This window comes from Limanda limanda, chromosome 2 (assembly GCF_963576545.1).
Source record: "Limanda limanda chromosome 2, fLimLim1.1, whole genome shotgun sequence".
Taxonomy (NCBI): Eukaryota; Metazoa; Chordata; class Actinopteri; order Pleuronectiformes; family Pleuronectidae; genus Limanda; species Limanda limanda.
Genome location: NC_083637.1, coordinates 23,741,959 through 23,765,861, shown reverse-complemented (window position 1 = coordinate 23,765,861; position 23,903 = coordinate 23,741,959). Strand labels below are relative to the sequence as shown.

The window sequence follows — 23,903 nt, the reverse complement described above, 5'->3', positions numbered from 1 at the left end:
CTAACTGATTTTAAGCTTTTCCCCCTTTTAATTCAAAATATGTATTTGATCATTATTATCTAATATTATATTTAGTTATATATCTTTACAATACTGCTCAGCACCTGTAGAAATAATGCCATGAACAGTATGTATTCATCAGTCATGGAAAAAAAACTGAATGTAATTAATAGACCACCAGCTCTCCTCTGCACTCATTTTAAAAATACATGTTCAGTGTTTGTGTCAGTGCTTGGCCCAGATCATCTGATGGGGGACTCCATGTGTGAATTTCACCTGTGTGTTTGTGTGTGTGTATTGCCCACTCCCAACTGATACTACAAACATTCTGACATCAAGTGTTCACAGACCAATCACACACAGACATTTTCACATCTTTTAAAGAATTTAGTTGTAACGCTGACCGTAGGTTTGGCTCCAAAGGGCCCACCGGAGCCTCCAAATTAAGTCCTCCACAAATATGGAATATGTCAGGATAACGGCCGCCTCTCCATCCACATCCACCGACTCAAACACTCCACCCACCCCTCCATTGGTAAATAGTGGTGAGGAGATAATGAGTGGATTTCCATGTTGGGGTGAACTATCCCTTTAAGCCGAAGGGACGAGGGCCCTTTAAGACGTTCACCCGGTAGTCCGAGCCATCAGAGCACGTTCAGTCAACTTGCGCCGTGACGTGAGGTGAACTTCAGTCCTGTCACAACAGCGGCTGCTTCTTCCTCAGCTTTTACACCAACACACTGTTTGTGCGCAGGCGCGAGAGGACGGCCCAATAAGAGGGGAATCAAATAAAAGGACATGAGTGTCAGTGGCGCTGTGTCACAACCAGGAACTGCAGGAAACACACTCTGAAGTACTGTCAGTGAACCATGGCGACACCCCGCAGAGCCAAGGGCCAGGAGGGACGCTTCATCTCCGGAGTGGTGGAAGGTGAGCAAGCCCGGGTCCAGGGGCCCGACCTGGACCCCCTGACCCCCTGACCCCCCCTGCTGCAGCCATGTAACCAGGCTGCTCTCTCCACCTCCACACGATGTATATGCAGCCTGGCTGTCGCTCGTGATCACCTGTAACACATCATCTTGTGGAGAATAACTTGACCTTTGCTTGATGCAGGTTTTTATGGGCGACCGTGGACCATGGAGCAAAGAACAGAGCTCTTTAAAAGGTGTGCGTGAGTATAACTGCACAGATGCAGCCTGAAAGTGTTTACTTAGCATCTTTCTAGGTGTTGTCATTTGTTGGCGTTCATGTTTACTTTTATCTGTGTTGACTTGTCAAACAGGAAATATTAGTAAAGATTATTTTGAATTCCTTTGCTCACTGTGATCAGATCCTCCCCGATCCAGTAGTTTAGTTTGAGTTCCACTTTTAAAATCACATGACAACTGACCTGCTGTGTGGTGGGGCTTCACAGGGAGCAGAGGTGGGGTCTGAACACGTACCTGTACGCCCCCAAGGACGACTACAAACACAGGATGTACTGGAGAGACATGTACTCTGCGGAGGAGGCCGGTGGGTTTATTCCCTCAAATGTTCACACTGAAATCATTATTTCATTCTTCTTATTGTTTGTGCACTAAGACGCCTTACTCTTCCAGCCAACCTCAATTATTTAAAAAAAAGTTCATTATTCTTACTTAGTTTATTATCCTATCAGAAGCCTTTGTTCCAACCACACACTATGGACCCTACACTGAGCTCAGGCAGTATTTATATCTCGAAAAACATCAGGATCCTCTTTTATGATTGTGTAGAATAAGTGCAAATGAAAATGTAACCAAAACAACAAAGTAGAGACACATAGGAGTGTTCACTATCTGCACAGAGACAATGTTTTAATAGCTGTCTCCGTTGGTTGATTAGATGTTATCAGTACTGTTACAGACTGAAGGTCAGTGAAGAGGACTTGAAGTTTGACCTATTAAAACTATCATGTCTCTGAAGACTCTTAAAGTGCAGACGCTATCAGCGGACTTTGGGCAAATCAAAACAAATCATCCTTCCATCCTTTATCTTTCCTGGACCTATGCACATTGAAGGGCAGGGACGTCCCAGAACAGAGGCAAACTGCCAAATAAAACTGTTGCATCACTGAAATGAAAGGAGTTTTGACGAAAGTGGTCCGAAGGCTGTACTAAAGTCAATATAGAGTCGGAGTACCCACAGAAATATGTGTATAATAATATAATATTCAAATAAATATAATTATCTTTATTATAGTGCGTGGTCTTTCAGAGCAAGACATATTGATTTGATGTTTTGATTTTATAATAGTTCCACTCAAAACCATTAAAGCACACTGAAATATCCGCTGCTTGTGCTCACACTGTGCGCTCGAGCTCAGATATTTTGTTGCCCAGACATATTTCCCGCTTGAGCTCTTCTCCTCGGGCTCACGCTGCTCCTGTGCACATCTAAAACATCTGCTCGGGGATTTCTCCTCTGCTCATGGATTTTTTTTCCTCTGCTCTTGGATTTTTCTTGGAGTCTGTCAAAATTCACCAACCAATAAAATGCCAGGTTATGACAAATGAAATTGCTCCACCCTTATTGTCGTTATGGAAGTGAACAAACCTGATTAACATAACCCTCTGTACGTGAACTTCTAAGATTTCTTATGGCCTACAGAGGACCAAGTGAGCTGGGAGCCGTTTACTGCTCATTAATCCAAACCCTTGAACTTGTTCATCTTAACTTCCTCATCAACATGTTTTGTTCTTTTCCCCAGAACAACTCGTGGCCTTAATTTCAGCAGCAAAGCAGCACGGCGTTGATTTCATCTACGCAATCTCTCCAGGTCTGGATATTACTTTTTCCAGCCCCAAAGAGGTCGCTGCCCTGAAGAGGAAATTAGATCAGGTAGGACTTTGTGTGCGGAGAGACGAAGGGTGGAGCATGAGAGATAATTTAATCTCAGCTGTATTAAGTTTTATGGCTCTCTGAGGGTTTGTTTCAACACCACATTACTTTGTATGAAACAGGCAGCAGTAAAATAGAAACATCTCGTGTGCAGCAAGTAGGTCAACAGGCATGTGATGGTCCTGACCTCGCTGCAGGTAATGGGTTTAATTCCCAGTTGAAGGACCCTTTTGAGAAAACCTTGTGCACAAGCAAAGAAACAAATCCAGTGCCTGAAGCTAATATTTAGACTCTAGCTGAACCTGTTTGTTCAAGTGTTAAATTAAATTATTGAGGATCGAGTATTTTTTTTGGTATTTCGGCAGGTGAAGGGGTTTGGCTGCAGGTCCTTCTCTTTGCTGTTTGACGACATTGAAGCCGAGATGTGTCCGGCAGATAAGAAGGCGTTCAGCTCCTTCGCCCACGCTCAGGTGGCCGTCACTAATGAGGTGTACCAGCACCTGGGGGAACCCGACACCTTCCTCTTCTGTCCGACAGGTCAGAGAGTGGAGCTGCATAAGAACATCACTGAAGAGAACATTAATACATTTGATTCACAGGCAGTTTAAAAACAACCAGAAAGTTAAAACATTTTCTAAACTACGATATCACTCAGTTGAGCACATAACTCTCCAAATCTCCAACAGTGTTGTTGCATTCAATCAAGCTGCAAGAAATTTAACAGACTCATAGATATCAGTCCCCTTAATGAATGCAATTTATGAATTATTCCTTGGTAAAAAATAATGATAAAGCGCTCTATCTTTCTGTCTTTTTTAAATATCCTTTTGTTTAGAAATCCATTTTAACATTCCACATTTCACTTGGCTGTCACATCAATATTTTCTTTTTTTATATACATTGTCCTTCTTCCTTGCTTTTATACTTAAAATAGCTGTTGTAAAAATAAATAAACAAAGCTATACATATCTCCATATCCACCCATGCACAGTTCCTTTATTCAATATTCTGTTGTGTCCCCAGACTACTGTGCAAGATTCTGCACCCCTAACGTGTCCCAGTCGTCTTACCTGCACACTGTGGGAGAGAAGCTGCTGCCTGGTGTGGACATACTGTGGACTGGTAAGCTCACACTGAACCACAGCCTCACAGCCTGACAGGTGCAATCACTGTTTCAGTTTAAAAAATGTATATTTAATTATCCGACTTTTATTTATGCCCCTTCTTTTTATTATTTAGGTCCTAAAGTGGTGTCTCACAAAATCTCAGTTGAGTCCATTGAAGAGGTGTCTTCTGTCCTGAAGAGGGCGCCAGTCATCTGGGACAACATCCACGCAAACGATTACGATCCCCAAAGAATTTTCCTTGGGCCCTTTAAGGTAAATACATGCCTGTCAACACTGGCATTAGTAAAAGATGGTCTTATAAGAATGTTCCCCGGTCCAGACCCTGGATCCGTTTCCTAACACATTCATTGTCCTCTGTGAAAAGTACCGACCCACGGAGCTGATTCCCAAACTGAGAGGAGTGCTCACCAATCCTAACTGCGAGTTCTACCCGAACTTTGTGGCTATCCACACTTTGGCGACATGGTGCAAAGCAACTGCTGATGAAGGACCCAGGGATGTGGAAATGGGTCAGTGTGAAAGTTTGACATAAAGTACAAACCCTAAAAAACAAGCCTGTACAGTGTCTCACTGTCCCTGATCTTCATCAGCAGACGATGAGGAGCAGGACCCCGGCTACATTCCCCACAAAGCCCTGACCCTGGCCCTCACGGACTGGCTGCAGGAGTTCCTCAGCACGGATCAACCTGGAGGTAGAGTCTCATGACAGAACACCTCTCAGTAAACTTTTCACAGTTAAATGTGTTGTTACAATTGTTGAGGAATTTTTGACCATCCTCACACATTACCGTATGTGCCTGTATAAATTCCACAGATACCTTCTCCCTCTAAGCAGGACCCAAGGTCAGTTTAACGATGAAGTGGCAACCAATAGTACATTGTAGTGTCTACTCTTAGGGACCTTCACACTACATATATGTGCCAGACAGAGAGGCAACAACTTTAACTCTTTTAAGTATTTCACCAGTGGCAAGATATAAGGACACAATGTTATTTAGGAATGCACATTTAGACCTCCAATAGGATGCGAACACCTACATGTAACATAGAGAGTGACAGCAATTCTAGCCATTCATGGATAAGTGGTTATAATGGGTGATGCAAGTAAAGGAAGAGATACGGAGATGTTGTGGGAGACATCTTCAGACGTTGATCATGTTACTCTGTTAGCGTTTGTATATTGTTCCACCTTCTCCTTGATGCATCAAGTCTACATTAAAATCTTCTGAATAAGACATCGGCTGCTGCCTGAGATCTCCTTTCATCAGCTTCAGAAAACTTCCATAACACCGTTTATATCACAAAATAGATGGAGCCATGTAAGAAAAAGACAGAGTGTTTTGGTTCCCTTCTCATTCTTCCAGGCCCGCGTTGTCCTCCAGCTCATCTGAAGAAGGACTCAATGGATGAGGAGCCCATGCAGACAGACAAGGGAGACAGCTCTTATGTTCCTGGACCTGGAGAGAACCCGCTGTACACAGCAGAACCTCTGACCCTGGACGACCTGAAGCTGCTGTCAGACCTCTTCTACCTGCCGTACGAGCACGGGAGCACAGCCAGGACCATGCTCCAGCAGCTGGACTGGCTCACGAGCAACAGCCGCGCTGCTACTGCAGAGACAGACCAGGTAATGCTGTGTGTATCTGCAGTATTCTTTCAAATGCAAATGATGGATTGCACATTCTTTTTCACACAACCCCCCGGTGTTTTCCAGACAGCGGAGTGGTGCTCACGAGCACAGCAGTTTGACGACATGTGTGAAGCGGTGGTGCAGATGTTCAACCGCCTGTCAAACGCCCCCAACCGCAGCATTCTGTACGACCTCTACAACTACATCTGTGACATTAAGAGTGGAGTCGGCCTGGCCCGAACCTATGTGAAAACACTGGGTGAGAAAATGGAAGTCTTCTTGTGATGATCAAACTACACAGGCTGGTAAATACAGAATGTCAGAGAAAAAGCTCCTGTAGGTATAAAGTATTCAAAAGACAAGAGGATCAAATCGGTCCTACTCCATCTACACGCACTTACTCAGATCACTGACAGGGGGTGGTATGGGACTTCCTCCTGTTCACAGCAAATTTGCTTGTATGGAGCATGTCATGGTGCAGAAGAAAGATACTGAGCTGTTGAAGTGTTGATTTGATCAGTGATTTAAAGCCATTTTCAGAGCCTGCAGGAAGTAGAAAATAACTGATAAATTCTGCCCCGGAAATCAAATATTTTTATCTACAGCACATTGCCACCACATTCTTATCACCAAAAAAAGTTGATGTTTTTTTCAGTGTCTTCTACATGTGTGGCTCCACTTTTATCTTTTATGTTTTTTTAAGTTTTGCGTGTTCCTTTTGCATTCTCACATGGGCTCACTGAGACATTTTGCAGCATTTTACTGGAGAGGTTGGGAGAAAAACCTCTGGAGAATGTTCTGGTCAACTGAATCGGACATATGTGTTCCCTCATACAACCTAAGAGAAGTTTCAGGAGAATCTTCAGAGTTCAGGAAGCCTTTCTTTCATCAGGATTTCATCCATGCACATGTCAAACTTTGTGCTGCAGGCAGAAACTGTATTCAGGCAGGAATGTTTGAGATTAAAACGACAGGACAGAAAGTTTAGCAAAAAATGTGGACTGAAGTTGGAGGCTACTGGTCTTTGACTTCCAAATGTTATCATACCAAAAATGAAAAGCGTTACATTGTTTCTGTTTTCCATAGGAGTACGGGGGCGACCCTCCGCCCAGCTTCTGAATGGAGACCCTGAACCCTGGGACTTCAGAGGAGGACTCTCCGGAGAGTTCCAGGTAATCAAACCGAATCAAAACTAAATATGCCATTTTCCCATTAAATAAACCATGATAATTGTCAATAATGGGTCGATACAACTTGTAAATATTGTTATTGTTATCTAAGATTTCTGAATGTTTGTCTTCATAAATGTGAATGTACTGTACACTTGCACTGACAGAGAATGCTGCCCGGACACGGTAACAGGGACCTGTTCAGACACCCTCCCATGACGGCAGTATACTGCATACGACCATACTGCCCTGAGGACAAGGTAAAGAGGGCAGATCCTCAGAAGTCCTGATGCATCTTGGTTTAAATTCTGCAGTTATGTTGCATAGTTTTGTTTCCTGTCTTAGGTGGAGGTGCAGAGGATTTTCATAGAGATGCAGAAAGCAGGAGAGGGCAAAGTTCCCCCGATGACACAGCCACCACTTATCTGTGATAGGTTAGAAAATAACCAATTACTCTAATCAATGACTCTATCCTGAGAATTGATGCATTAATACCATCTTAACCCCTGCACTGCCTTGTTGCAGTTTGTCAACAGGTGACATCTCCCCTTCCCCTCAGTGTGCTCTCGTCCTGGAGGATGAGATCGGCATGTGCGGTTATGCACTGGCACTCACTGATGCCAAATCGGCTGCAGCCAAGATTCAGGTGAGCTAATGTGCAAGAATCATTTTCCAGAACATGAGCCAATGGAAAAAATGCAATCTTATTTCATTGTATGTTATCTGCCCTCTCTAGAGGGCAACAAGTGACTCAGTGTTTGAGGAATTCCCATCCCTGATCACTGTGCAAATGCTGCCTCGGGTCACTGACCCCTCTCCAGCCAAGCGTATGATTGGTCAGCTATTGTCCTCCATCAGGAGCACTGGTAAGTCCAGGCCGTGCACAATGCCTGTGATTATTCTGAGATGTGCCTCATCTACAAGTTTAATAGGCTGCATAACAGTTGTACAACTGCCAACAGTAGATGTTTTACATACAGTCTATGCAGACAATATGTGCCTTATTATTTGACAGTCAATGTAATATCTGTGTGTACTCTGCATGTGTAGTGTTGGTGTTGATCCAGTCAAAGAAAGTATTAACTGTAATACTGATCCAGTGTAAAGCTGAAGCTTCTGTTATTTTTGCACATCTTAAATACAATCCATGCAACTCGTTTTTGGATAGTTTGAACTTTTTTTCTTTACGTTTCATCCCAAAAAGACAATCTCAAAACCATCTTGTTTCCCTCTCAGGTTCCAGAGGAGCGTTCTGTGAGTCGAGGCACAGCGATCGGAGGATGCTCGACTTCTACACTCAACTGGGCTCCTTCAAACCCATTAAAGTGGCCGGTCTTCCTCAAGACATCCTCGCCATGGCAACAAGCCTGTGAACAAAGCCGTTCACCGCTATTTTACTCAGGTTTGAACTGTTGAGATCAAACTGTTCTGTGAATAATCACCGAGTTAAATTTGTCTTACAAACTCTTGTATGATTAAACGTGGAATGCAAAATGAATGATTTTTGTAGCCATGGAAATTGTAAAAAGTATAGTGATTGTGTTTTAGAGAAAAATGTTGTAACTGAAAATAATAAACATTTTAATATCATATGGTGTGTTTACGTTTTCATTCTTGAACAGCGGAAAACGTTGTACAGTGATCTGTTCTTATCAGGTAAAATTATCATTATTAGTTTTTCATTTTCTGAAGTTGTTACCCAGACTACCATGTTTTTGTAATTTTTTTATATTTATTACATAAATATAATTACTGCCCCAAGTCTGAATGGTCAGGGTGAAAACATTTCACATTATTTACCTAACACATGTAAACTGTTGGTGTTAGAGAGCAAAGACGTTAATAACAGACTGTAAAAGTCCCAAAACACAAGTTTATAATATTAAGTGAGATTAAATGTAACATTTAAAATGTAGATTTGTTTGGCCTTCTCTGAAGGACAAGAAGGCCCTGAGCCATTTTCCACTAGTGTGCACGAATAAATTTAACGCAAAACAAATTTGTGTAGGGAAAGCAGGAAGGAGCAGTCGCTGCACATTAGCAGTTCAGAACCCTGAGCTAGTTAGAAAAGAGCCTAATGATGTGACAGCAGCTTAAAATGAATTTTTCTATGTGTAAAGAAAAGACCCCAAATGAAAACTAATCAAATTATTTTGAATGAATTTGTACAAGAATGAGGTGTCCCTAGCTTTTTGACCCATATAATCAGTTGATCACTATAAACACTTTGCACTATAAATCAAACAGGCGTCTGCAGGTGGTCCACACAAACATAAGTCGATTAAAGAAAAGAAGACATTTTAATACGTATTTTCAGATGATACAAAATGAATATATTAATTGTTTATCTTTGTATAAAGTCGCTGGTTTTTCCGTCTACTGGTTTGAAAAGCTGATAATATTCAGTTTATTAAAATGAGAGTGAACAATTGAGCAGGACTTGCCCAGAATAATTTATCATGGTTAACAGAAGAGTTTGCTATAATAAAAAAGATAATGGCTGTACCCATTAATATATAAATCAATACAAAATTAATAAGAGAAACAAGTGTCTTAAAAGGTCAAAGTAAAATCTAAAAGCAACAAATAAGTTCAATATTTCAAGTAATTTAAGGACATTCATTTCTTTTTGCTTTGGAACTTGCTGTTTCACCTTGTTCCCCTGAGTGTTTCACCACCAGCAGAGTTCAGCTGCAGTGGAGGAGGTCCACATCGACCTGGTGGATATCTATGTCAGAAGTGTCTCATCAAACCAGGAGGTCTAATGCAGGACTCGCATGAGTGTGTTGAAATATTTAATGGAAATGCTGTGGGTGGGGCCCTCGCTGGCGATCTGCATTGTGGTTTCGTTGCTACATGTTCATCGTGCTGTGTGGTTGTGTAGCCCTAAACTTTTTATATGGCAGTGAAGGCACCAGCCAATCAAATCCCTTTAATACCGTTTGTATGTTAATGTTGATTCAAAGAGGAGGCAGAGGCAGCTGGTGACCCTGGTGTTCATCTGGTTGTGGATTTTATTTTATACCACTTACCTCTCTTTAGCATAGTATTGATAACTAGCATAGCATGTTAGCATGAAAGCTAACTATGTTGTATGTCTCAAGAATTAAATTGTTGTTAAAATGATTGCGACAGCACAAAATATTGGGCACACCCACTGTCAAGCATTAACACATCTAATGTGTGCGAGTCCTGCGGAACTCCATGAAGAGACTGTATTCTTTTATAAGGAAGCCAATATCCACCAGTGAAACAAAAAAAGATGCTAAATCAAATGAGATTAAAAAGTAAAAATATATAAAATAGTACGGGGAAATCATTGGTCACTCATTAATTTGGGATATAAACGTGTTAATCTCCAGACAGTAAGTCATTATATTGAGAAGGATTCTCGTTCTAATGATTTACAAGATTTTTTTCGACTAAGTGGCAGAAATAGGCTTCCATAATTTTACCTGCACTGACTTAAGTTAGTTTAAAATCTTATTTGGTGGTGACTGCTGTGGGCTGACAGTCACTGCTGTCTAACATCAGTCACATATAGGTCTGCAGCTGATAGGACTTATTTGTTTTCCCCTGGCTGTGTGGCTCTCTCCTGCACTTTTATCTTCGGTTGCACCTCTCAGTCATCTTAATATAATTATGAAATATAAAAGTTTGTGTCATAAAGTATTGCACAGTAGAACAGAGATGAGAATGTATACTTAAAACTTAAAACAACAGTGTTGCATATAAATAGTTCAGTTCTTTATCCTCTGAAACATGAAGGACCCCTGCAAAGTTTGCTTTCAGGAACATGTGCACCTTTAGTCCTGTCGCTTTCAAATAAACTCAAGCCCTTCATACTTCACGTCCCCGATCTTTGTCTCGGGCATCAGCACGCGACCGTCAAGTGTGAGCGCGATGATGTAGGTGGCGATCCTGCCCGCGTCCTCCTCGGACTTTAGGGCCAGAATGATCTGATCGTCCGTGTCTGGGACAAATTTAAAGGAGGAGAAGCCGTGGGTGGGGTTGAGCGGTCCGACGTGCCGTACACTCATGTGGCTGAAGTCTGCCGGGCAGGACAGCAGGAGGTTGGTGGCACGCCGCTCGTCTGCCACCTCATCGTAGTGCTCGTGGCTGGCACGGCGAGGGAGGAAGAACCAGCGCCGGAGACGCTCGCTCCACGATGCGGATTCGTGGATAAGGTAGCCTGTAGAAGTGAGAAGCAACAGAATGAATGGGAGCTGATTGTGTGCAATTGAAAGCTTTCATTTCTCTGAGCTTTCTAAGTTTTTTAAGACAACTTGCTAAAAACTGTAGAAAGTGTATTTAAAATAAGATGGGTTCTATATGATATGTCATTTTTGTTCACAAGCAGGAGGGTTGTCGCTGATATCGAGAAATCATTAAATCAACTGCTTGATATTTTTTCTCTTAAAGTAGATCCAAACTGCACACTCCAGTCAGTTTACATTTTTCTGTCACTCTGCATTACATCATGCCTTACTTGGCAATTTTAAATTGATAGATAAGATTATGAAGTGGAAACAAAAACCATCTGTCAGCACCTGGTGGTTGGATTCCTGCCGCACTCCGCAGTGCATTGTAGTGTGGTACCCAGTTCTGATGCTCCACGTCGCCATGGTAGCCAACAACTTTCACCCACTCTGGGTTGTTGTTGACAATTACTCCAGTGGCCGTGGTCCACTCTTTCCCCAGGCCACCAACGTACAGGTGCTCGTCCTTCACTGCCAGCCATTCTGCTTTGAACCCTGCACACACAGGAAAGTAAAGATCTGTGAGGAGGCATGTGGATCACCGCGGAAATTACCGTCAACATTTTAAAGTTATTTAGTGCCAACTATATTTTTCCCAGTTAAAGAAAGCTTAACTTTGCTTGTCGTTCAGTTGTAAGCTCTCTACCAAATTTATGCTGCTGAGGAGAAGCAATACTCTAGATGCCAACTGGACACTGACCTTTGGACACTGACCCATCGCCGTCAGTTAATATGACCCAGGGAATAGCCTGGTTTCCCTCGATCCTGTACACCACACCTGTACGGTCATCTACAGTGTACAGATGCCCGTTGAATGCCACAAGCTCCGACAGCTCCATTCCTGCAGCAGGATATAGTCAAATGAAATTAGATTACTCACACATTGATTTGAACACATTAACATATACCCAGAATATAGCTTATAAATTGACAAGACCATATACCTCGTCCTTTCTCAGCCAGATGACTCTCCAGGGTGACGGTCTCCGCGTCCCACTCCACCTGCAGTCTGTCTGCGCTCTCTGAGACTGTCAGATATCCTCTTTTCATGTAGCTGAACCACGTCTGAGCCTTAGAGCTGCGTGATGCTGTGTCCAGGTCTGCGATCACACCTATGCGGTACCGGATGCCTTTGCTTGTCTTCTCGGGTGGACTTAAAGGATAAGTGTCATTGTAAGGTTTTTCCCTTTTCTGACGGCCATCAAGGCCACGGCCAGTTTGTCTGTTAGCGTCCTTGAAGATGTCATCCTGACCCTCTCTGTACAGTTCCAAATTGTGAGCCCTGTTGCGATAGTAACCTCTGGTAGGAGTGTCTCTGTCCCCTACCGTCAGGTGCAGGTACAATATGAGCACTAATCCCAGCAGGGTCACCAAAGTGATCGCCCGCCATTTTGGGTGAAAGCGTGAGTCAGAGGCGGCAGCTTGTGTCATGGACGCCAAGGCCAGAGGGAGGCCTCGGACGGCCACACCGAAGGAGGTCATGGAAGAGTTGTCTTCATTCTCGACATCAGGCGTAGACTTGGGCTGATGACTATCATGGCCTGGATCTGGAAAGAACAAGGGAGAAAAAGATCAGGCAAAAGGCATGATGGAGGATGTGGTTTTAAGGGAGAGAGAACTGCATCTCTTTTACTTCATTGAGAAAACAGCTAGGTTAAACCATGACCTCTAAGATAATTTTTAAAGTACTACAGTCTTACTGATTCTACTTATTAATGTGGTACTTTAATGGTATACTAATTGGTTCTTTATTTATTTTAAGAGAAAAAATAAGTTTGTTGCACAATACTGCATGGTTGATTACACGTTGATTACACTTCTACACACTACTTTGACATTAGTGTGGAATGTTAAGGATCATTAAAGTAACACTATACTACTTTTTTACCTTGAAAAATCTGTTTCAAATTTAGTTTGATAGAAAACTGACTTGAGAATGGTGCCACCAACACATGTCTGTGATCTCCTGCGAGAATTCGTAACTGACTGACAAATGAGCTTGGATTGCCAGAATCCGACACGGCAAGCTCGAGAGTAATGCGGTCAGTCAAAAAAGACTCAAGTATTTAAAAACCAGCGTTTATCGCCGATATTCAGTGAGGAAACTTTTTAAATATTCTAAACATAGTTGGTGTATTTATTACAGCAACAGCTCTTCTGGTTCGGGAAGCTGGGGATCATGGGTAATATCCACCATTCAGTTGAATTTCAGTTCAGTGAGTGCGACTACAGTCAGAGCTCAACACATTGATTTTTATCCACATGAAAACAATTTAATGACTTTGGACATGGAGCCCAACGGAATGAATCACTGTGTGGCTGCAGGAGGCGCTGTTGCTCAGTAAGGGTTACTGTACATAGTGTTGCTTTAAGTTGGTTGGGATTCTCATGTGCACCCTGAATGACAGGCACACAGAGAGGGCAGGAGGGCTTTTTTTATTAGGTGTTCATTTACCATAGGTTGTGATGTAAAAAGGCAGAGGCAGTTATAACATTAGGTAGCTAGACACCCCTGACCTTCAAGAACATATGCATTTGGGTTATTAACTGTCTATTTACCTTTCACACTCTCTACCCATTACACTAAACAGTTCCACACAGCCACTGGGCTCACCTGGTTTTCATTTTCCTCTTCAGCTCCACACTGAGCTCATACAGGTTCTCTACCTGCAGGGCTCCTCTGGCAGTTTGTCTGAGGTGCAGGCTCCACTCTCAGGACACGAAATGCACACAAAAGAGGAGCCCTGCAGGCAGACACTCCAATTTCTCTCTTTAAAATCCAACTGACAGAAATCCGGCGTAGCAACGGAGAAGTAAGATCCCTGAAAATAGGCTCTTGTTTATTGTTCTCTCTTCACAACAGGGCTTTGTTGTGATGTTCAAGCAGAACCTCTTAATATGCAAACCGAGTACGAAGCCGGGTCGTCATACTTCCACAGGATGATAAATGAACCCTGCTCTATTTGGATTTTGATGCTAAATAATTTGTCCTACTTAGGTACAAAAATGGTCTTTAGATATTATAACTGCATGTTATTAGTGTAGGGATTAAATAACCCAACATTTTACTTCCTCATAGTGTGAAATCAGAGTTGAGCCCCTGTATGTGAAATAAAGACCGCCTCCACTTGTCGTCTACTCCCATAATTCTGCCTTGTACTTAAGCATGAGTTTGACACCTCACATGTCTGTTGGAGTCTTGTGTAATGAATAATTTGTGTCAAGCCTGAATCCAGGAGAAGCAAAAGTCCAAATCTAAAAGTGTGCTGAACAAATGCAGAAATTCACAAACTCACACTAATATACTAACTAACATGTGATCTTTGGTTCTGTGTGTTTAAAGAAGATGTTGTCTACATTCACTTGAGTTACAAACAGGCCCTTCAAAATACTTCAGGTTTATGTAATAGGGCTGGGATGACACGCCATCAGACGCCCGGCCCACTGAAATACGAGATACATGCTTGTTTTGGGAGACTCTGAACACCAAGGTAACCCTCAACCTTTGTGTCGTCAAGGGCAACCGACTGGTACAGTAACTGTGATCCGGTGTTGGCATAGGTTGAGCTCACCTGTAGTGAGCCACATAATACGGTGTTCTCCAGTTCATATCATTTTACAGACAAAACTTAGCATCACTTGTAAAACATAGTTAAACACATCACAAAGCATGACCTCCCTTGTTGTAAATAAAATAAACTTACATGAAGCATATGGATTGACCATATGGCCAAAACAATTACCATACTACAAAAAAAACAATTTAAGTCAATAATAATAAGTTTAAAGACTGAACCGGATACTGTCATCAGGATTTTCAACTATTCTTTATAAGTACAGTAGAAAATAACAAACTCATTCTAGACAGTGAAGTGTTACATATTAAATATTTAAGAAAATTATAGTCATATTCTCAAACCGAAAATGCAGCACAAACAGCCTTTAATTATGCTCAAGGTTCAAAAAAACTATTTTCCTCCAAAGGTGAACCACTTCCTCAGCAATTACACATGATTGCTTGAGCCTGAAACTTATGGCTGCAACATAACGTGACATGAAGACACTACTGTAATGAATGCAGTCTTAATCTTGAGCAACATTGATGGTGGAGCTGAAGCAACATGTAGGCGGGCCTGGGTTTGGCAGAGCACTTATGTTATACCACAGATCAATCTTCCCAATTCAGCAAAACCAACAAATAAATGCCACAACAGCATCAGTGAAAAAAGGATCAAGACAGAGAAAAGAATGCTCTATAATGTGTGAGGAAGCAAACGGTTGTGATTCAGTATTAACGAAGTGGAACACACAGCCTGACATCACATACTTTCCCCCCCTCTCTGCCTCTTCATCAGGAAGTTCAGCCTCATCAGCTAACAAGCAATCTATGTAACACGCATGTCAAACACACAATGCCCTTACTGTCACTATTGTACGCCCCCCCTCCTGTCTGTGTGGCTGACTGTATGAAGACTGTCAGTATTCACCCTTCCTTCGCCTCTTCTCCACTGAACCCGCTGTGACCATGGCGCCGCTCTCCTCTGATCGCCTCGCATAATGAACTCTGCGCGTCCCTGAGTCTCCGTCCCACATCAATGATCCACCCCCCCACCCCTCCTCTTATCCCCAGGGTGCGTGCAACTGGGAGTACAACAAGAATAAGTCAACACGCTTCTTGTTTGTTCCCAACTCAGAGGATGGACCGATCACACAACAGGTAGTTGGGTCACTCACCTCGGGCTTGGACCGGGGACGTCCCACGCCTTGTTTGGTTCTTCCGGGCAGAGAGTTTACTAAACAAACTGGACGCGCTGTTCCCATCCGGCCCCTTTCTCCTTGTCACGCATCCCGTGAAGAACTCCACGTCCCAGCAGCCCCGCGTCTGTCTCTGTCCCACGCGAAGAACTGGTCTATGTCTCTCTCAACCAGTCTCCTCCCTAGTTCTCTCCATTACAGCAGATCAAGTTTCCCAACTGGATGAGTTACGCTGAAATCGAAGGCCACGGCAGTAACGGGACCTCATTGAGATATGAGTTAATAATGGGGTCTCGATCCGCTGCTCCCTGTGTGGGACCCCCAGCCACGGAGGCAGGGACCCAACAAACTTTGACCGGCTGCTGCTTCACAAACACAACAAGTTTAACCCTGAGAACTGTTCACCACTTTCCTCTGGTTGAAGTCAAAGCATTCAACACCGACACACTTGAGAATGAGACCGTTAGCGAATCATTAACGAGAAATACAAACAAGCGGGGTTAATGTTTGGGGGTGTTAGCCGTGTGGCTAACACCTGCTAGCAACTCGAGCCTGCTAGCGCTAACCTTTGACAGGCTAGCGGCGCTAAAGCTACTAGCTGTTAGCTGAAGTGACCGTGAACCCGGGTCTTCCCTGGGTGTCGTGTGCAGGCTTCGTGCTTCTCACCTGGGGGAGAGGCTCCTCTGCTCGGCTCGGCTCCACTGATGGACCGGTGCTGTCGGCGGCTTCTCTCCGCTAGCTCCTCCTGCCTGGAGACCGTGGACTGTATGAGCTGCGTGGACCCGATCAGCTGATGTCGCTGTCTAAAGCTACTGAATATACTGTGAAAATACACACTGTCAAAAGCTACACCCGAGTAGAATGAACCTCAGCAGCAGCACGCATCATATCTCTCTCACTAAGCTCTGACTCATCTAACTGTAATACTCATATTCCATCTGTGCAAATTCAATATATCTTAAGTGCAATCCTGAAATAAACTCGTTTCACACTGTATAATATGTATGGCATGCATTACACACACTTATATTATTAGATATTTATTACTTTTACTGATGTTTCTAATTTTACCATCCATTGCTGAAAGCAGCAGATGGTCAAACACACTGAATCTGGTTCTGCTGGAGGCTTCGCCTGTTTTCTCTTACCACAATCGCCAAGTCTGTGTTCATTGTAGGAACTGTTGGGTCTCTGTAATGACAATCTAAGGAGACTTGAGATAGTGCATAAGGAATGTTGAGATTTTTTGCAATACAAATAACATTGAATTTATTTGAACTTGTTGCTGTAACAAAACTTTCCCCGAAATGAGATGAATACAGGATTGTCTTATTTTAGCATTGCAGAGGCAAAGCCACTCTGTAACCAACAGTGCACTTCTACTGACTAAGTTCATAGCTGAGATAAATGTTAAGGGTAATCTTACTTTCTCTGAGAAGAACAGGGAACGAGCCATCAGGCCATGACCCTTTCACCCTACCTGCTAATGGTCCCTATGGTTCCAGTCTGCTGTTTATTATTACACAAACCTGAAATAAGGGTTCCAGTGATGAAAATGTATCTCCAATGAGTCTTATCTGTCAAAAACGTTATTAAACATTAGAGTCGTCATTCGTATGACTTGCACAGCTTTTTCAAATAAAGATAATGAAGCTATAATAAGGGGAAATAGTTCTGTGGCATATTTGGAGACGATATGTAACATGTGACTAGATTATACATTAGAAAATGAGTGCATCAAATACATAAACAACTGCCAACACAAGTTCACAAATAAAGCATTTATTGTGATTATTCTCAATAATCTACAGTGATGATTAACAGAACATTGTATAAACAATGATGCAAAGGATTAATAAAGATGCTATAATGAGGGCAGGACGTAACAATGTGCATCAGTTATTCACATTTCTTTTAAAGATATGTCTCTTTTGATATCAGTACTCTGCTACTTCATTAATGTAAAATAAAAAGTGCAAATATATAGTTTTCTTTATCAATATTTAACCATTTGTGGATGACACATTAACAGTCTCTGTGTAACATATCATCACTGTGGAGGCTGCAGTAAAAAGATTCATTCACTTTGGAGGGTTTGTCGTTAAGCTGTGATTGTCCTTTCTGAGGACATCAAGTCGTGCTGTAGATTGTCACTGTTTACAAATCAGCAGGTTTATCAGTTCTATGATTGATTCACCGTCCTTGAAGTGATTCAGCGTGAGGCACACAATGTCTTTACTATATGTTAATGTGGTTTGGACCCATTGAGCCTATTTAGGACATTTTCTGAGCACAGTAACTACCGCGAACAAAGTTCAGCAAAAACAATGAAACCATCAAGAAACCTTCAAAACAATCTGTGCCATATTAGTCTTAATCATTCAAAGTGGATAGATTGTACATTTACCACAGTGCGAGATAATTAAATAATGCATATTATTATATATTATTGGTGGGTGTGTGTTCATTCGGCGGTATGTTCATATTAGATGACGGATCGAAGACACCTCAGCTCTTTCCCATCATCTTCAAAAGAAGCTGGAAATAATAAAGAAATTAAAACACATCCGGTTGTTCTAAGACTATTACAAATCTTTGAAGACTAAACTTTTATAGTTATATTTCTTGAAATGTCGTTTTCAGGATAATATTCTTGTATCAGAATATTTCTTATTGTTCAAGGTTGTACATGTATACCATACATTAATAATACAGTTAATTATCAGAGGGTGAATGTAGACATTCTGGAAAACATCATTGACATTCATATTGACGTAGAGGTCAAATGATTTGAGTGTCGAGTGCTTGTTTACCTTTGTAAGGTGATACTCCCCATCTACCAGCTGCTCAATGATATCAAAGTGGTCTGTGTTTGGCACATCCTCCATGGTCACCTTCAGTCCTGACGCCTCTAGAGTCTTTAAGGCAGAAGGTCAGAGGTCAGGACAGGAAGAAGTGAGGAAATACTAGATACAGACACAAATATTAAACATACCATTTGAAACATGCTAACTTGATGTTTATTAAATAACAAATCAAACACAATTTGTTACTTTGTTGATCAGCAGGAATCCTTAACTTGAACTGAGACTTTAATAATTTGTATCAGTGAAAAAAAGAAATAACTCCAACAAAAGGATTTAGGGTTTAAAAAATGACAAAGGAGTAAATCAGCAGCACTGACTTTGTAATATTCTTCTGATTGTTTGCGAAACTCCGGCGAGTCGTTCTCAGCGAGGGCCACAACCATGTGACAACTGGAGGACGAGAGTTTGAGCTGAGGGACCAGCTTGCTGGGGCTGTTCCTCACCGCCACCTCCCTGCACACAGGAGACACCCGGGGGAAAGAGGAGTCAGACACTGACTGGCACGACGGAGCAGCGGAGGACAAATACACACACACACACACACACACACACACACACACACACACACACACACACACACACACACACACACACACACACACACACACACACACACACACACACACACACACACACACACACAACACACACACACACACACACACACACACACACACACACACACACACACACACACACACACAGCAGTAACATTTCTCAAGTTTTTTTTTATATGAACTAAAATGAGCTCAAATGTAGTTTCCTGAAAATATTATACGCTTCCTTGTTACTTTTTTCTTTCCATACAAAACGAGTACAATACTCACATTCCCATTACACTTTCTACTAAGAAGTATCTAACAAAGAAATGTGTGTATATATATATGGCACCATGTGGTGTCCAGGTTGACAAACTCTGGATTACTAAGAGTAATCTGGGTAAGTAGGAAAGGGCATGATGAGTTTACATGTTGTTAAAGTCTGATTACTGTAAAACCCTAGTCTATCTGGTCAGTAATCAGATTATACCCTTGCACCAATGTAGCATTGCACAATGTCGCCCTCTAGATGGTTATAAAACAAGAATAAAAACTGATGGAGCAGAAACACAGATCTAATCTTTTCACACACTTCTCTTCCTTGTCAAACCTGGTCCCTACATTTCCCACAATGCAACTCGACAGCTGACAGTTCAGTCAGAGAATTGAGAGTGTTATGCTAGCAGTGGCTGATCTAGCACTGATACAACCAAAGGAAGTGCAGTGTTGAATTTGGTGTAATGTGGACACTAGATACGTTAAAAATGAATATAAAAAATGAACAGGTGACCAGTGCTCTGTTGCAGCAGGGGCTGGGACTCTATAACTTTTGGTGACATTGTCCATCACAACAACAGCATGTTCACTAAAACTACAGACAAATAGCCCATTCCAAACAGGTAAGTTTAGATCAGGCACTTTGCACAAGTACATGTTATTGCACTAAACGTTGCCCTCTACATACTCTGTCATCTTCAGAGGCTCGTTGACGTAGGTGGACAGGATGGGCAGGAGGTCGTAGATGCCACTGACCAAGAAAGCTCCTGGAAGATAATTATGAAAAAAGTTAAAAACAATGCATTGATGATGCAGCTTGTGTCTCAACCTTGTATTTCTGTTTGCTTCCATTTAATTGTGCTGCTAATTATAATAAGGTCAAGCATTGTCTACCGTATTCGCACTCATCCCAGTTCACCTGGTCGTACTCACCTGTGATCTGAGGGGTGATGCTGTACTGGGACCAGTCAGTGGAGAGGACCATCGCAGCCAGGTGGGCCCCAGCAGAGTGTCCACACAGGTACAGACCACTGAGAGACGGATCAGATCAGAGATTTCATGAAACACAAACTGCAACACAGAGGAGTTATGATGGAAATGGGGACATTTTGGCTCTGTGTGAATGAAAGAAGAAGGGATAGAACAAATAGCATAATAACATGATGCATTAAAACAATCTTAATTCAAACTGGGTGATGGTAACAGGGGAAAGCAAGCAAAGGTACCTGATGTGAGAGTACTGCTGAATGACGGACACAACACTCTTGCGTACTTGAGACACCATCAGGTCCATGTTGCCTGAAAAGGGAAAGTAAGGCCACAGGCAGAGAGTTGACATTATCAGTTTATCCCCCTTAAATATTCCGTCTTTCCCTGAGAACAGAAACAAACTTTATCAGAAATGAAAAGATTCTACCTTTGGGGGCAATGTCGTAGCCAACGGCAACCACCACCACACCTTTATCGATGAGTGGAACGGCCATGAATCCTGACTCCTCCTTACTGTGCACATATCATCAGCATGACAAAGGGTTCTTGATACATCTATGTTACAGTTCAGAGGTTTCTGAAAGTGCAATGCTGTACCTGAGAAACTGCCAGTAGCCGCCATGTATGTAAATAACAAGAGGGACATCTGGAACAGAGGGAATGACACCTGTTAGTTCTCATGCTTGACATTAACTTCTCAATACTTGAAGATGATGGAGTGAGGTTGCCGTGTCAAGACAGCGACTCCTGTCCGTACCCAAAGAGTTGGTTTTGGGTATGTAGACATCCAGTTTCTCTCCATCTCCCTCACCGTATGGCACGTTGAGTAAAGTTTGAGCCAGACCACGGGCTCGCTGTGTACCTGAACAGCAAGTGGTAACAAAGCACAACATTATCAACATATGTACAATGAGACTATGTACATATTTGTCTTTGGCTACATTGTCTATACTCTTTTTATACTTCTGGGCGTTTTAGATTATTGGAGGCAATGTTGCAAATCATTCTGTGGATTTAAGAATGATCTTTCCATCAATTTGATCCAAGTTTTTGGATTTTTGAGAAGAACTCATTTAAAATTGTAGTGAGATTGCAGGATAAGTCCTCGATCCTGGATTTTTAAAAATTTCTAAGAAAAATAATCATTCAGGTAAAAAGATTTTTTTATATTCTATATGCTTTTATATTTCCACTAGAATGTATTTTATCTTTATTTTATTTTTTACTATTTCTAGAACTAGACAACCATATGTCGGATTATGAACTTGACAGAGATCTGTGCTCAAATGAATGTCATTCTGGTTAGTTATTATATTCACCTCAGAATTTGTTATGCCTTTGTTTTATCCAGAAACACTTTTCAATTAGCTGCTGACTTATAGGTGCTGACTGATAATGAACAGAAACATCCCTGATAAAACTCTGGCTGGGGAGCTTTGTTGTATGTAGCATCTCTCAGCTCTCTAATAAAGAGTTATGATACCTTCCAAAACTACTGAATGTATTAAAATGTGTGTATAAATTTACATCTAGTATGACGATGGTGTAACAACTAAGGATTTATTTTATTTGCTAAAGGAACAGGAAACATATTTTGGCTGTTTCCAGTTTCTTCTTTGAAGTTGTGACAACAGAAGCTGGCACAGCATGCTCACTGAATTCAACATGATCCCAAATATGTCGCTTTGTGTGGACTATGTACAGGAGTACGAGCTTGTACTCTGCTATTTCTTATAAAATAAAACAAAAGGTGAAGTTGTTACAGAAATCTTCCCAAAATCCCTCTGTCATTTGTATAGTTTAAACATCGAAGGCATATGTCCAAATTGTATATTACATACATATAGCGAATAAAAAGTAGCCTGGGTTATATGTTTCACAGCCTCCAGTGACCTAATGGGACGACATATATATACAACAGAGGTACAGATCCTCACAGGGATACAACATTTGACACGACACCTGCTCCTACACTGCTGTAAATATCCTCCGCGGCTTGTTTTCCTGTGTATTTTTGGTGAATCAGCCTCTAGAGTCAAACAGCACACCGACCTTCCTTCAGCGCCTTGACGTGAGCCTTGACCACGTCGTCCGCAGACATCCTGGGGGTCCACCGGCTGGGGGAAAGCTGCCGCTCCAGCTCCTGTCACAGTGACACACTACAGTCAGCTGGGCGGCCATGAGACACCCGGGGACACCCACCACCGTGAGCCGCTGAAACGGGCCACAGCGCCCCCTAGTGCTCATATTTAAACCACTGCTTCTGTGAGGGGATAATCTCTTACTGCTTTAAATCACTTCCTTTATTTAGCTGTCAAAAAAGGAATAGTGAAACAAAGGAAGCTTAAGAATGCAAACAGTTATAGAAGCCTGTTGTACACACACTGATCCCAGAAGGCGAGAACAAAAGAAAAAAAGCTGTCAACAATGTAAACACTTACATCTTTCGTCATCTCAGTCCAGTGCAACATTGTTTAATCGCTTGAAGTGGTTTAAATCACAAGGAGAGTGCTGACGGATACAACCACCCAGCTGTGCTCGGTGCCTGGTGGAGCTACTGGTGCTGCTGGTGCTGCTGGTGGTGGTTTGACTGAACACCTGGACCTTACACTTTGCACAGTCAACCTGCAGCACAGTGCACATGCCAAGTGACCGGAAACTCCCCCCACCACCACCAGCTCTGTCTGTCCTGAGCTGCTCGGTTCATTCAAAACTCTGTTACTGAGTAAACACAAGTTACTCGTTTGCCCCCTGCCTCTGGAGACGCGCAGGCGCAGTGGCCTGTGGTTGGTCGGGCTGCCCATGGTAATGATTTCCCCATAGGACATTGAGGCATCCAGTAGACAGGTTTATTTGTATTCTTTTTATTTCCTTGTGTTCGTTCCTTGTTTATTTTTTCTGATGTCTGTTGTTTGTTTGTCACCTTTGCTGCTGCATCACAGCAAATCTCCCTGTTGAGCTCTAATAAGGACTTGTCTCTGCATTGTGTTGTAAAGACACAGAACATAGCGGATGACAGGTGTCCCCCCCACATGCACAGGACCGCTGTGTCTTCATCATGTGAGGAGGTTTGATGTCAGTTTTCGCGCAATGTTCGAATGAACGAGAGCTGCAGCTGTTCGCTTCAAACCACTCAGAGAGCCAAACACACACGCCTGTCCAGTACTCTGTGCTCCGATTGGTCGAGGGTGGCACCATCACGCTGCTATCACACATCTGATTGGTTGTAAAGGCGGGCTACTTTCCCCGCCATGGGTGAAAAGAGTCCCGCCCCTTTCCTCCCTCTGATTGGCTTACCCTCACATTGTGCCCTAATCCTAACCAATCAATAACCTTCCTGCCCAAGTAGAGGCGGAACTTTGTTTCTGTTTCCTGTACGTGCATTGGTCGAATTCATTTCCGGTATAAAACAACCGCGGATAGCTGCAGGCG

The 23,903-nt window shown here is 42.5% G+C and overlaps 3 protein-coding genes across 8 annotated transcripts; 1 reads left to right on the top strand and 2 right to left on the bottom strand.

Annotated features, from left to right (window-relative positions):
• The first annotated feature begins 707 nt into the window (after positions 1-707).
• ogal (O-GlcNAcase like) lies at positions 708-8,375 on the top strand. Of its 3 annotated transcripts, none has more exons than XM_061083505.1 (17): positions 708-930; positions 1,114-1,165; positions 1,415-1,512; positions 2,729-2,859; positions 3,225-3,396; positions 3,883-3,981; positions 4,099-4,238; positions 4,351-4,495; positions 4,580-4,678; positions 5,351-5,613; positions 5,701-5,875; positions 6,703-6,788; positions 6,953-7,045; positions 7,131-7,219; positions 7,311-7,431; positions 7,522-7,651; positions 8,022-8,375. In XM_061083505.1, exons 1-17 carry the CDS (start codon positions 870-872, stop codon positions 8,156-8,158), a joined length of 2,091 nt encoding a protein of 696 aa, XP_060939488.1. In that variant the 5' UTR covers positions 708-869; the 3' UTR covers positions 8,159-8,375. The 3 variants fall into 3 exon arrangements, with proteins under 3 accessions (XP_060939488.1, XP_060939487.1, XP_060939485.1); XM_061083504.1 differs by having other exon boundaries at positions 4,577-4,678; XM_061083502.1 differs by having other exon boundaries at positions 5,351-5,875.
• Positions 8,376-9,066: 691 nt separating this feature from the next.
• Positions 9,067-16,575, bottom strand: cant1b (calcium activated nucleotidase 1b). 4 transcript variants are annotated; one of them, XM_061083508.1, is made up of 5 exons: positions 16,466-16,575; positions 11,989-12,591; positions 11,745-11,885; positions 11,336-11,539; positions 9,067-10,977 (listed from the first exon to the last, which is right to left on the bottom strand). In XM_061083508.1, the coding sequence occupies exons 2-5, from the start codon at positions 12,524-12,526 to the stop codon at positions 10,607-10,609; spliced, it is 1,254 nt and encodes a 417-aa protein (XP_060939491.1). In that variant the 5' UTR covers positions 12,527-12,591; positions 16,466-16,575; the 3' UTR covers positions 9,067-10,606. The 4 variants fall into 4 exon arrangements, with proteins under 4 accessions (XP_060939491.1, XP_060939490.1, XP_060939489.1 ...); XM_061083507.1 differs by lacking the exon at positions 16,466-16,575 and adding an exon at positions 15,779-15,937; XM_061083506.1 differs by lacking the exon at positions 16,466-16,575 and adding an exon at positions 15,532-15,627.
• A 990-nt stretch (positions 16,576-17,565) lies between these two features.
• Positions 17,566-23,114, bottom strand: afmid (arylformamidase). The gene is made up of 11 exons (XM_061084156.1): positions 22,913-23,114; positions 22,524-22,614; positions 21,229-21,333; positions 21,069-21,117; positions 20,899-20,984; positions 20,708-20,780; positions 20,415-20,512; positions 20,170-20,248; positions 18,984-19,119; positions 18,613-18,717; positions 17,566-18,337 (listed from the first exon to the last, which is right to left on the bottom strand). The coding sequence occupies exons 1-11, from the start codon at positions 22,940-22,942 to the stop codon at positions 18,308-18,310; spliced, it is 882 nt and encodes a 293-aa protein (XP_060940139.1). The 5' UTR covers positions 22,943-23,114; the 3' UTR covers positions 17,566-18,307.
• Positions 23,115-23,903: the final 789 nt, after the last annotated feature.

Bases quoted from the DNA above. Each gene is read 5' to 3' on its own strand.
- cant1b (XM_061083506.1), bottom strand. From the start codon at position 15,571: ATGGTCACAGCGGGTTCAGTGGAGAAGAGGCGAAGGAAGG. The intron at 12,592-15,531 runs GTGAATACTGAC...TGTTCTTTCCAG, and splicing joins GGAGAAGAGGCGAAGGAAGG to ATCCAGGCCATGATAGTCAT. The intron at 11,886-11,988 runs GTATATGGTCTT...ATCCTGCTGCAG, and splicing joins TCTGGCTGAGAAAGGACGAG to GAATGGAGCTGTCGGAGCTT.
- ogal (XM_061083502.1), top strand. From the start codon at position 870: ATGGCGACACCCCGCAGAGCCAAGGGCCAGGAGGGACGCTTCATCTCC. The intron at 7,046-7,130 runs GTAAAGAGGGCA...TTCCTGTCTTAG, and splicing joins CATACTGCCCTGAGGACAAG to GTGGAGGTGCAGAGGATTTT. The intron at 7,432-7,521 runs GTGAGCTAATGT...TGCCCTCTCTAG, and splicing joins CGGCTGCAGCCAAGATTCAG to AGGGCAACAAGTGACTCAGT.
- afmid (XM_061084156.1), bottom strand. From the start codon at position 22,942: ATGTTGCACTGGACTGAGATGACGAAAGAT. The intron at 21,118-21,228 runs GTACGGACAGGA...CCTCTGTTCCAG, and splicing joins ACCCAAAACCAACTCTTTGG to ATGTCCCTCTTGTTATTTAC. The intron at 18,338-18,612 runs GTAAACAAGCAC...TATTATTTCCAG, and splicing joins GGGAGTATCACCTTACAAAG to CTTCTTTTGAAGATGATGGG.